Here is a 13447-nt window from a genome sequence, read left to right on the forward strand (position 1 = left end):
TGAAACTTCAAAAAAAAAAAAAAAATCACATTTATTTAACGATGTCTCATTTTCAGGTACGGTAAAGCCAGACACAGAGCTTTTTTGTTCAAAACCTGTGACTTCTCGGGGTGCCTGGGTGGCGCAGTCGGTTAAGCGTCCGACTTCAGCCAGGTCACGATCTCGCGGTCCGTGAGTTCGAGCCCCGCGTCGGGCTCTGGGCTGATGGCTCAGAGCCTGGAGCCTGTTTCCGATTCTGTGTCTCCCTCTCTCTGCCCCTCCCCCGTTCATGCTCTGTCTCTCTCTGTCCCAAAAATAAATAAACGTTGAAAAAAAAAATTAAAAAAAAAAAAAAAAAAAACCTGTGACTTCTCATCTTACTTTAGGGTGAAGCCACGGCCCTTGCTCTGCTGATGGAGACCTCACATATGGTCTTCCCTGGTAATGTCACAGACCTTCCCATACACCACTCTTCCCACTGCCCACTCTGCTCCATCCACACTGGCCTCCTTGCTCTTCCTCAAATACACTGATCAGTCTCTACCTCAGGACCTTTGCACTCACCATTCTTTCTGCTTGAACACGTTTCCCCACGTGGCTTGCTCCCTTCCGTCATTTTGATCTCTGTTCAAATGTCAAAGAGGCCTTCCCTGAGTCTGCTATATAATTATAGCACCCTGCCACTCTATCACCTTATTTTTTTCCTTTCCTATGTGTATCCTTCCTGTGTGACGTTATACATTTATTTCTCCTATCTCTCCTCTACCTGCACATATACTCTAAAAGAGGACTTTGTCACTTTTGTTAATTGCTAAATCCCCAGGGCCTAGAACATTTTAGGAATCCCTTAAGGGCTCATCGCACAGGTGGCTGGCTGGCTGCCTCCAGTGAAGCTCCTTTTTCTTCATGTTGTGGCTGTGTCCCTGCAGCCTGGTTTCCCCACTAAACTGCGAGGGGCAGGGGTTTCGTTTCTGTCATGGCTGAGTCCCCTGCCTCCAGAGCAGCGCTTGGCACAGTGGAGGAGCCACTCACATTTAATGAGAGACTGAGGTCCTGATTGTTGCTCTGCCCACTTCCCCCTGCTCGCACAGGGCCACTGCCTGGCAGCCGCTGTGGTTTTCCTTTCCAGGTGGTATGCTTCATACTTTACTTGCCCCTTCCATCTGGGTGTCTGGCACTTAGCAGGTGCTCTCTAGCTTACTTTCTGAGAGGCACACGACTGGGCAAAGCCAGACGTAGTACCAGACCACGCAGCTCTTGGGGTGGTCTGTCCCCCTCCTCGTTAGCAGGGCCCACGAGAGCGACCAGCAGAAGGTCCTTCAATCAGGGAGAGGTGAACCCAGTATCTGGTACATGGTAGGCACCCGGGAGGCGTGGGTTTCCTTCCCTTCCTGCCACCTGACCTTCCGGCTTTCTCCTAGTTGTGGGCCAGGCCTGCTGGCTGACCCCTGTTGGCAGCCTCGAGGCGGGTTGGAGCCTGGGCTTCCCCATCCTCGTGGCTGTGCAGATTGAGGGGTGCCACAGGGACTTGTTGGGGGTGGGGGGAGGCTCAAGCCAGTCTCAGCGTGAGTGTTTCTGGGCAGGTGTCCTGTAAGGAATGTCCGTTCTCTCCCAGTCTTCTCAAGAAACTTGTCATTCTCCTTCACATCCAGCTCAGGAACCACCTCCTGCAGAGCCTTCCCCGGTTCCCCCAGCGGACCCACCGCTCCTTCCTCTCAGGTCCCAGGCCCTTTGCACCCACAGCCAGCCTGCATCACAGCTGACGGCCCACCTGTCTTTCCCCCCGCCCCCCGCACTGGACCAGGAGGTCCTGGTGGGCGGGACTGGGCCTCAGCCACCAATTCATTTTGTGTCTCCCCTGCCCCCACACCTGGCACCAAGCAGGGAGGGCATAAATGTTGGTTAGACTGAACTATACCCTCACTCTCCGGGGCTCTCTCAGAGGATACTAACTCACCAATGTGTCGGGGGAGTCAGAAAATCTTCCCGAAGGAGGGGGGATTCCCTCCGCATCCTGGGCCCCAGTAAGACCTGGGCCTCCAGCTTGGTGTTACTTTGTATTACTCTGAATTTTAGCAGTGGTTATACTCTCACTGGAGAGGGGGTGTCTGAAGGCCAAGCCACATGCATCTCCCCCAAGCATCCCTGGTTTCTGGCTGATCTTGCGTATGGTGGCACTTTTTTTTTTTTTTTCTCCGTTTTTATTTATTTTTGGGACAGAGAGAGACAGAGCATGAACGGGGGAGGGGCAGAGAGAGAGGGAGACACAGAATCGGAAACAGGCTCCAGGCTCCGAGCCATCAGCCCAGAGCCCGACGCGGGGCTCGAACTCACGGACCGCGAGATCGTGACCTGGCTGAAGTCGGACGCTTAACCGACTGCGCCACCCAGGCGCCCCGAGTGGTGGCACTTTTTTTTAAGCACTGCAAGGGCCCAGCCCCTTGGGACAGCCCTACCAGCCTCTACCAGCCTGGCAACATTGCTTATGAAATAAAATCGGTTTGCCAGCCCTGGCCTAGGGTCTATACTCTCAATTGAATGACCCTAGAGTGGTCGATAATAGATCCTAGAACAGGACATTGGAAGAAGCATAATATTTTCACACAGAAGTCTTCCCCCAAATTGCCCCCAGAGACCTCTGCCTTTCCTGGGCCATGAGTATTCAACACCAAACACAGGCTGAGGTGCCTAGGAAGGCTCCTAAGTGGTTCTACCTCTACTGTACCCTCGAGGAGGGAGAGCAGCAGCCTCTTTCCTGACCTAAAGTCAGCATTTCCAGGCCTGGCCCCCACTTGCTGGCTGCAGGCCTTGTGACCTCTCTGAGCCTCACTTTCTCCATCTCTCAAATGTGGGTCCCAGATCGGCTCAGCCCCGAGGGTCATCAGTCAAGATCAGATAAAATGTGAGAGATGTCAGGGATTTCATGAACTATTGGATGCAGCCTGACAGAAGGCCTTCCCTTCCCTGACACCAATGAGCCAACTCCTATTCACCCTTCAAAGCCCAATTCAAATGTCGCCCCCTTTGTTTCCTAAATGTTTCAACTTTTTTGTGCCTCATCCCAGCCACAGAAGTCTGGTTTGGGGTGGAGTTGGTGGGATGTTCTTGCCATGTCTCTAATTAGGTTATAAGACCTGGGTGCAGGTGGCCACGCTGGCCTCACCTTATAAAATGGGCCTGTAGCAAATGTTGAATGCCCCCCATAGAAATCCTGATCTACAAGCTACCACTTGTAAAGTGTCTGCTATGTGCCCGGCTCTGAAATGAGGACCCTCCTCTGTATTCAGCCCACCAGGAGGTGCTGTTTGTAATCCTCATTGTACAAAGCGGGAAGCTGCTAATCAGGGAGGTAGAGTAGCCTGCTCTGGGATTTGAACCCTTCTCCGTGGTGCGGGCACACAGCAGTGCTGCTGCTCTGGGTTTTTGGTGGTCAGAGAGGAGGATTCGCCCGAGGCTGTGTGAGGAACCTCCTTCATAACCACCTGGGGCAGGGAGTATTTTTTTCCTTGGCATTGGATGCGGACTTAGGAATTCTCACTTGGGATGGATCTGGGCAGTGCTTGTTTCTGGTAGGTCTGCTCAGACTCCAGGGCTGGGAGGAGACTGGACAACACTCCCCTCTGACTGCTGCAGTTTTCTGAGAGAACTACAGGCTGAACAGGGCTGGGGGAGGGCAGGGGGGCAGCCGCTCCCACCTGGTGTGAGCTGGTGTGGGGGTTTGGGGAAATGTGACCAGTGGGAGAGAGTCAGTGAAAGAGACTCGGAGTTAAAGAGAGTCATCAGACACTCTAGGTAGGGAAGGGCAGGGTCGGATTTGTGGGCCTGAAAGCACCCCCCCCCCCGCCGTGATGGCCTCAAGGAGGTGGGGGGTGGGCAATGAGGCAGCTGGTCCCCTTGGCTGGGGGCAGGAAACAGCCCAGGTGGTAGGGAGGGATGGGGGCTGGATTCTGACCTAGGGCAAAGTGACAGGGCTTGGTGGTCATGGCCGTGACCAAGCCCTGTAGTGCTGGTTGTCTAGGCCCATGGGGGTCTGCTCCCCTGCCACAGGCCTGCTGCCCACGCTGGGCCACACTGTGTGGTGACGGGTGCACCCTTGCTTCTCCCACCAGGTGAACCTCTCTTCCAGGGCCAGGACTGGTCTCACCCATCTGTGGTTCCCCAGGCTCCCAGGAAACAGGACAAATGGGTATATGATGGTCCCATCAAAGGGAGGGAGAGAGGGGCACCTGGGTGACTCAGTCAGTTAAGCATCCGACTTCGGTTCAGGTCATGATCTCGCAGTTAATGGGTTCACACCCCGCGTTGGGCTCTGTGCTGACAGCTCAGCGCCTGGAGCCTGCTTCAGAGTCTGTGTCTCCCTTTCCTTCTGCCCCTTCTCCTTCCTTCTCTCTCTCTCTCTCTCTCTCTCTCTCTCTCTCTCTCTCTCTCATGAAAAAAATAAATTAAAAAAAAAGGGAAGAAGAGAGACTCCATGGAGGAGCTAGGCTTTGAGAGAGGAACGGGATTTCCTTCACAGGATGGCTGCCCAGGTGGAAAGAAGTGCAATGGCAAAAGTTGGGGGACAGGACGACCACCACAGACCGTTCTGGCTGGAGGCCTGGAGGGGAGCTTGAGTGTGGGCGCGATGAGCACTGGTTTCCTAGACAGGGAAGCTGAGGACAGAGAGACCGACCAAGAGGTGTGCTTGGCAAGGCAAGGCGGTCCAGACCCATCACTGCCTGCCTCCTACAGGAGAACAGGGTCATCCCAGGAAACACTTGAAGTTTTTTTGCAGGAGGGAGGAACAGGGTTGGATAACACATATCCCCAAGGTTGTTGGACTTTATTTATTTATTCATTCATTCATTCATTCATTCATCCATTATTTTTTTTTATGTTTACTTTTGAGAGAGAGAGAGAGCACGAGCAGGGGAGGGGCAGAGAGAGAGGGAGAGAGAGACTCCCAGGCAGGCTCCACACTGTCAGCGCAGAGCCCGATGAGGGGCTCGATCCCGCGAACCCTGAGATCATGACCTGAACCGAAATCAAGAGTTGGTTGCTTAACCGACTGATCCACCCAGGTGCCCTGTGGTTGTTGGACTTGTCCTGCTCCAAGCGCTCTGCACGTGCTGTCTCCTGAGCCCTCCTGACAGCCAGTGGTGCAGGAGCTGCCTTCAGCCCCATGCTCCCCATTAGGAGACCGTGGCCCAAAGTCACACGGCAGGTGTAAATGCTGGCATTCACACTCCCATCTGTCTGAGTCCAGAGCCCTGACTCATGGCCCTGGCAGGGCAAGCAGATGTCTAGTGGGCACATGGGCCCTGGCCCTGCCCAGTGTGAGGATCTGATGCGGAGTCTGAAGACTCGTGTGGCTTCACCCCTCCCTGGGAAGGACACATGGGAGGAGCGAGATCCAGGGAACCGAGATTCCCGATCTCACACTCTTAGAGCCTCACAGCCACCCTGCCAGGCAGGGCTTATCAGCTGACAAGTTACGCAGAGGAGGAAAGTGAGGCACAGAGAAGTGAGATGGCCTGCCCTGGCCACAGGGTGTCTCACAGCTGTGGGCGTGGCCAAGGATGTGGCGTTCGGTCTAATAGAGCCGTTTGCCTGCTCATTGGTTGAGTGGCCTTGGCAAAGAAATTTCATTCTTTGTGCCTCCCTGTCCTCATCTGTAAAATGGGTTAGTGACACCTGCCCCTCTTACTGGACAGGATTGTGAGGATGTGGTTGACCGGATGGAAATAAAGAACAAGGTAAGGAAGTTTTAGAAGGTATTAACACACTTGCTCCCTCCCCAAAGTAGCTGGGTGTTTTTATACCTGTTTTTTTTTTTTTTATCTTTTTAAAAAAATTATTTATTTATTTTTTAATTTACATCCAAGTAGGTTAGCATATGGTTTCAGGAGTAGATTTCACTCCTGAAATAATGATTTCAGAAGTGGATTCTTTAATGCCCCTTACCCATTTAGCCCATCTCCCTTCCCACAGTCCCTCCCTTAACCCCCTGTTTGTTCTCTATATTTAAGTCTCTTACATTTTGTCCCCCTCCCTGTTTTTATATTATTTTTGCTTCCCTTCCGTTATGTTCATCTGTTTTGTATCTTAAAGTCCTCATGAGTTAAGTCATATGATATTTGTCTTCCTCTGACTAATTTCACCCAGCATAATACCCTCCAGTTCCATCCACATAGTTGCAAATGGCAAAATTTCATTCCTTTTGATTGCTGAGTAATACTCCATTGTATAGATATACCGCATCTTCTTTATCCATTCATCCACCGAGGGACATTGGGCTCTTTCCATATTTTGGCTATTGTCTATAGTGCTGCTATAAACATGGAGGTGCATGTGTTCCTTCGAAACAGCACCCCGTGTCCCTTGGATAAATACCTAGTAGTGCAATTGCTGGGTTGTAGGGTAGGTCTATTTTTAGATTTTTGAGGAACCTCCATCCTGTTTTCCAGAATGGCTGCACCAGCTTGCATTCCCACAAACAATGCAAAAGGGATCCTCTTTCTCCGTATCCTCGCCAACATTGTTGTTGCCCGAGTTGTGAATGTTAGCCATTCTGACAGGTGTGAGGTGTTATCTCACTGTGGTTTTGATTTGTATTTCCCTGATAATGAGTGATGTGGAGCATTTTTTCATGTGCCAGTTGGCCATCTGGATGTCTTCTTTGGAGAAGTGCCTATTCATGTCTTTTGCCCATTTCTTCACTGGATTATTTGTTTTTTTGGGTGTTGAGTTTGATAAGTTCTTTGTAGATTTTGGATACTAACCCTTTATCTGACGTGTCATTTGCAAATCTTCTCCCATTCCGTCGGTTGCCTTTTAGTTTTGATGATTGTTTCCTTCCCTGTGCAGAAGCTTTTTCTTTTGATGAGGTCCCAATAGTTCATTTCTGCTTTTGTTTCCCTTGCCTCTGGACACATGCTGAGTAAGAAGTTGCTGTGGCTGAGGTCAAAGAGGTTTTTGCCTGCTTTCTCCCTGAGGACTTTGATGGCTTCCTGTCTTACCCATTTTGAGTTTCTTTTTGTGGATGGTGTAAGAAAGTGGTTCAGGTTCATTCTTCTACATGTCGCTGTTCAGTTTTCCCAGCACCACTTGCTGAAGAAACTGTCTTTATTCCATTGGATATTCTTTCCTGCTTTGTCAAAGATTAGCTGGCCATACATTTGTGGGTCCATCTCTGGGTTCTCTATTCTGTTCCGTTGATCTGAGTGTCTGTTGTTGTGCCATGTTTTTACACCTTTATACACCTTGGTGCCCCTGTTCACGCCTTCGTACCAGCCTTCTGCTGATGCAGGCCCACCTTCCCGGCTGCCCACCATCCTCTCTCTGTAACCACTTGATGGGGGGAGAGTGAGGGCCACACTGTGGGGGAGAGCGTGGAAGAGGCCCGTGAGTGGCCTGGACGGAAAATGCTGGCTTGAGACCAGGCAGCTTCCAGCCTCTTTTCCACGGGGTGATGGAGCCCCAGGCTCAGGTTCTGACTCAGGAGGAGGCCCACCCCACTCTGGGCTGCCACTGGGTTGGACCAGCTGATCCCAACTGATCTTCTAGCCCATACATAGTGCCACGGAAGCCAGCTGGGCCGTCTGGGTCTGGCGGGGAGCTCCCAGCCCCTGGGGGCTTTGCCCTAAAGACCAAACCTCTAGCTCTACTGCCAAGCCTCCCTTCTCCTTAAGCAGTTTCCACTCGCTGCCTCTCTGCAGCAGGCCCCCTGCGTGTGCTCAGTGCCATTCAATTGCTGTGCAACTTCAGGCCTGTCCTCAGCCTTGCAGAGCCTCTGTCTTCTTCATCCAGAACATGGGCGATTCCCTCCCTTGCCAAGACAGGGCACACACCATGCCCCCTGGCCTGCTCCAGGCCAGGCTGGTTCAAAGTGCAGAGGGGCTGCTGGTGGTAAAAGAGGATGGCCTGGGTTCAAATCCTGCCTCAGCTATGAGCGGGCTCAAGACTGGGGCTCCCTGAACTTGTTTCCTCCTTGATAAAATGGAGACAAAATGACACCTGCCTCGTGCCACTGTTGAATGATTCAAAGAAACCCTTATACAAAGTGTGTGGTGCTGCATTGTAGCTATAGTCACTGGCATCGTTTTGCATTTTCCCTGTCTCTTCTCCCTGGACTGAGTTTGCTGTTCAAACAAGGTGTTCTCCTGGGACTTGAGGGTGTCTGGTGCAGCACTGCAGCCCAAGCCATGTGTGAGAAAGGGCAGGAGGCCTCCATGCAGCTCCCTGCCCATCAAAGGAACAGCACAGAACCAGAGTCCAGTGGGGCCTGGGCGTGCAGGGCAGGAGCTGCGTGGTCTGGTTCAGACGGTCTCTATAGGTCACTGCCCCTCAGCGTCACCTGTGAAATGGGATGAGTGCAGGAATGAGAGGGAGTGCACAGTGGGATGGGGACTGCGACCAGCCACCGGCCCCTGCTGACTAACTGATGGACTGTTCTCTCCCCCAGAGACTGATGGAGAGGCAGAGACGGAAGGCGGACATCGAGAAGGGGCTGCAGTTCATTCAGTGAGTGTGGGGCTGGCTGGGCGGGCGGGGGGCCAGGGACGGCAATGCCCGGGCTCTCTCCAGCTCTCCCTTTACTTCCCACTCATCCTTTGCTGCTCAGGCTCCCTTGTGTGCTGGGGAGTGAGGAGGTGGGTTGTGCTAGGAAGGGGCTGGCATGGCAGGGGCTGGGCGGCCGGGGGGCGATCTGTGAAACCACCCCCATGCACACACACTCCCTGACCCTGGTCACCCTTCAGTCCCGCTCAGCATACCACTGTACCCTCGCCCTCCTTACACGCTGGCACGCTCCCTGTTAATTCTCCTGCTTGCCTGTGCACAGCTTATAATCAATCAATAAATCAGTTTCCATTTATTAAGCACACCTCTCAGGCTCTGTGCTGGACCCTTCATGTCCATCATCTTCTTAATCCTCACAACAGCCCAGTGAAGTAGGTGGTCTTTTCTCCATTTTGCTCAGAGATGTTAAGAAACCTGTTTATGGTCACGCAGCTATAAAGTAATAGGATTCTTTTTTTTTTTAATGTTTATTTATTTTGAGAGAGAGCACAAGCAAGGGAGAGGCAGAGAGAGAGAGGGAGAATCCCAAGCAGGTTTAGCACCGTCAGTGCAGAGCCTAAGGTGAGACTCAAACTCAGAACCGTGAGATCATGACCTGAGCTGAAATCAAGAGTTAGACACTTAACCGACTGAGCCATCCAGGCGCCCCCAGTGATAGGATTCTAACCCAGGTCTAGCTGACCCCAAACCCACATTTCTTTCCATTATTTGTCCCTCAAACACATGCCATGTTTGTTTTTAATTTTTTTCTTTACACACAAAATATTTTCAGTAAATTTTTTTTACCTCTTAAATAGATCTCCAGAGGTGTATTTATCACGACACTAATGAAGTGTAAGCTGCAGGGCCCCTGATTTGTGTGGGTCCTTTCCAAAGCCCTGGAAGGCTCCCTTAGCAATTCTTAGTGTCTAATTTTGTGTTCTTTTTCTTTTCTCTCTTTTTTTTTAATGTTTATTTATTTTGAGAGAGAGAGAGAGCAGGGGAGGGGCAGAGAGAGAGGGAGACAGAGAATCCCAAGCAGGCTCCTTGCTCAGCAAAGAGCCCACCATGGGGCTCGATCCCAGCACTGAGAGATCACAACCTGAACGGATATCAAAAATTGGACCAGAAAAAAAAAAAAGTTGGACCGATATCAAAAGTCGGATACGGGCACCTGGTTGGCTCAGTTGATTGAACCCCCGACTTTGGCTTGGGTCATGATCTCACGGTTTGTGAGTTCAAGCCCTGTGTCGGGATCACTGTTGTCAGCGCAGAACCCACTTCCAATCCTCTGTCTCCCTCTCTCTCTGCCCCTTCCCCCCGCTTGTACTTTCTCTCAAAAATAAACGAACATTTTAAAAAAAGAAGAAAATATTTTTTTAAAAAGTTGGATGATCGGGGCGCTTGGGTGGCTCAGTCGGTTAAGTGTCCGATCCAGATTTCCTCTCAGGTCATGACCTCGCAGTTCGTGAATTTGAGGGCGCGTGGGGCTCCACGGCGGAACCTGCTTGGGATTCTCTCTCTTCTTCTCTCTCTCTGCCCCTCCCCCCCCCCCCGCTCACTCACTCGCGTGTGTGCACACGCTCGCTCTCTCTTTCTCTCAAAATAAATAAAGTTAAAAAAAAAAAAGTTGGATGATCAACCGACTGAGCCGCCCTGATGCCCCTTGTGTTTCTTTTCTTAAATAGGAATCCCCACAAAACTAGGATTTATGTCTACATGCCCTCATATAAACTCCCCAATTTTGTTCTCTCACACAGACCTCTAAAACACCACCTGCCTCTTCACCACAGACTGGGTCCCTTGTCACACACACAGTGTCCCCATCGCTCTGATGGTGCTTGTGTTGACATTCACATGCTGTCCTTCCTCAGCTTGCAACACGGTCACTTTGTCTTGTTCAGGCCACTGCAAGGGCTGTGGCCCACCTTTCCCTCTTCTCTAGGCCAGTCTTCCATTTGGGGGGGGGGATTTTTTTTTTTTTTTAAGTTTATTTATTTATTGTGAGAGTGAAAGAAAGTGCAAGCGGGGGAGGGGGAGAGAGAGAGAGGGAGGGAGACAGAATCCCAAGCAGGCTCCTCACTGTCAGTGCAGAGCCCAATGCAGGGCTCAAACTCACAAATCGGGAGATCATGATCTGAGCCGAGATTAAGAGTCTGTTGCTTAACGAACTGAGCCACCCAGGCGCCCCTAGGGAGGGCTTTGATTTGGGGGGAGTGTTCAAATTTTATTCAGAGGCCAGTCTTGCAGATACAGTGTTTCATAAGAACTCTGTCTTTAACTTAAGTCACTGATTTCCGTGGAGCTGGACCTTTGAGCCCTGCCTTCTGAGTCCCCGCCCCCCCCCACCTCCCTGGGTGGTCTCCATACCTGCGAAATGAGACAAGGCCCCTTCCCTCACAGAGGCATTGTGCTGGAGGTAAATGGTAGGTCGCTCTGTGTCCTCCTTCCCCTTTCCAGAGAGGAGCTCCAAGAAGGTTCAGCGATAGGACAGCCTCCCGGGAACCCCAGTGTTAGTCTCCTAAGGGATTGCTTTACAGGGTAACACAGTAGGACCTGCTGGTTTTAAAATTAACTTTTATCACATGTAGATTTTGTGTGCTTAGCATTTATTAGGCACCTCTGGGCACGGAGCACTGTAGGAGCTGTGAAGCAGCTTGCATGGGTGGGGTGGCACTGGCTTGTGTGGATGAGGTGACCTTCAGGTCAGAGTGTGCCCTACTGACCTGGGAGCTGGGGCTGGAGGGGAGAGGCTGGAGGTGGGAAGCCAGGAAGGAGGGTAGCCGTGGGGCCTGGCTGGGCAGTACAGGGAACAGCGATGGGCCCTGGTCCCTGACGGTGGGGAAGCAAGGAGGGCAGGATGGGAGCCCCACTGTCACAATCAGGGACACCACCTCCCTCACACACACAGGGGAGGGACCTCGGTGTCTTCTCTCACCCCTTTGGCTGACTGGCTCAGGCTGCTCTCTCTTGCCCAGGTGCCGGCAGCAGCTCTGGGCAAAGGAAAGAGCCCCAGCCCTGTGCTTTAGTCCCAGCTCTGATGCCGACCTGCTGTGTGACCTTGGCTGAGTCACTGTCCACTCTGAGTGTCTGTTTTCACCTCTGTGACATGAAGGACCAGAGACAAACCCCAGCTGCTCTTCTAGCTTAGCCTTTTAGCCTGACAGATGTGGCTCTTTTCTCCTGGACTGATGCTTTCTTCTATACTGAGCTGGCATTTTGTGGGCCACGGGGGAGGAGAGGGTGCCCACAGCCCCATCTGCTGGGCTGGAATGAGGAGGCAGGCTCTGACCTGGCCTTGGCCAAGGTCATGTGTGTTTGGGGGGCTGGGATGGGAGAAGGGCAGAAGCTGTCCAACTGGGGGGACCTGAGGTGGACTTTTCCTGCTGCCTGGGGCCTGCATTTACAAGTTTAGCGTGTCGGGGGCACGGTCATTCCCAGAGAACTGGTTTCTCAGGAAGAGGCCAGCTGGCTGGCCTTCTCAGCATCTGTACCCGGAAAGCCTGGGGCAAACACAAGGCCTTCCTCCCTCCCTTCCAGCAGAAACGGAAGACCAGCATGTGTTGGTCTGGGGAGAAAAAGCTGCTGTTCCCTTACCCCAATCCACAAGGTGACATCTGAGGTCTGAGGTAGAGGCGCCCACTCCTGGCATGATCTGTGGCCTTTGGCTCTGGCTCCTGGGGCCTCCATGAGGCTGAGACCCCTGGGCTCACCCAGACTCTGTGTCTCTCTCCTTTTTCCTGCTAGGTCGACACTACCCCTAAAGCAAGAAGAATATGAGGTGAGCATCGGCGGCGGGGCCGGGGGAAGGCAAAGGGCAGGGGTCCCCAGGAGAAGGGGGGTGTAGAGGCCGGGTGCCAGGGCTGGGGCCGCATGCAGACCCCTGAGCCCCCTCTGCACCCCACTCCCTGGCAGGCCTTTCTGCTCAAGCTGGTGCAGAACCTGTTTGCTGAGGGCAATGACCTGTTCCGGGAGAAGGACTACAAGCAGGCCTTGGTACAGTACATGGAGGGGCTGAACGTGGCCGACTACGCTGCCTCCGACCAGGTGGCCCTACCCCAGGAGCTGCTGTGCAAGCTACATGTCAACAGGGCCGCCTGCTACTTCACCATGGTGAGCCCGCACCCCCTCCCCTCTTCACCCTGCCCGCCGTTTCCCGCAGATGCCCAGCCAAGCTGGGCCCGCACCCCAGTGAGCCTCTGCAGGCCCGGCTCCTCCACCCCCTCCTGTGGGAGTGTCACCGCCTGCTTCCGTGGCTCTCAACCCCAGCTGCACCACAGACTCACCTGGAGAGCCCTTAAAGTGCTAATACATGGTACAAAAAGTGGTTTGTAAGGATACGGATGCCTGAGCCCCACCCCCGATGAATTAAGTTAGATGTTAGACTGTTAGACACTCATCAGGCTGGCCTGGGCATGGATAGGAGTCTGTAGGGAGTCAGGGCTGAAAACCGCTACCCTCATCGTGCACTGCCTCTTTCTGCAAACCCCTGGCCACTCCTGCTCCTTCCTCCTGGGCTCCCTCCCATCTCCCCCCATCCTCCCGAAAGCTCTGGCCTCCTCCTCTTCCCTGTCCTGCTTGCTCACTGACTCAGTCACTCACCAGATCCTTAGGGATGCTCTGCCGTGAGCTCTTTAGAGGACCCCCTAACACCTCTGCAATCCAGAGTGGACTGTTCTGGATAAGCAGGTCTACCAGGTACCTGTTCACACCGTGTTCTGTACCCTGAGCTGCCTTCTTGATTTCACTTCCTCTCAGAGGTACCTTGATTACTCTTGGGCCATGAAGTTCTCAGCTGAAGGCAGATATGGAAGTAGGTGTGTCTGAATGGCCAGGCTCATTGCTGCAGAATTTGAAGGCCGTCCCCCCACCTCCAGTGGCCTGCCAGTGCCCGTTGCAGCCCCCTGAGCTGGACATACAGTTGCCCTTG

At 52.8% G+C, this 13447-nt stretch overlaps 1 protein-coding gene across 4 annotated transcripts in view; it reads left to right on the plus strand.

The window, feature by feature from the left end:
* ZC3H7B (zinc finger CCCH-type containing 7B) overlaps positions 1-13447 on the plus strand; it is a 61374-nt gene that overhangs the window by 16994 nt on the left and 30933 nt on the right. For all 4 annotated transcript variants that reach the window (XM_047064954.1, XM_047064955.1, XM_047064953.1 and 1 more), the window contains exons 2-4: positions 8423-8481; positions 12265-12298; positions 12433-12630. In XM_047064954.1, the coding sequence (XP_046920910.1) occupies positions 8429-8481; positions 12265-12298; positions 12433-12630 (285 nt within the window). In that variant the 5' untranslated portion in view covers positions 8423-8428. The remainder of the gene's footprint in view (positions 1-8422; positions 8482-12264; positions 12299-12432; positions 12631-13447) is intronic.

This window comes from Lynx rufus, unplaced genomic scaffold (genome assembly GCF_022079265.1).
Source record: "Lynx rufus isolate CCGP_SWC_20201006 ecotype Redwood Valley unplaced genomic scaffold, mLynRuf1.p SCAF_7, whole genome shotgun sequence".
NCBI classification, from domain to species: Eukaryota; Metazoa; Chordata; class Mammalia; order Carnivora; family Felidae; genus Lynx; species Lynx rufus.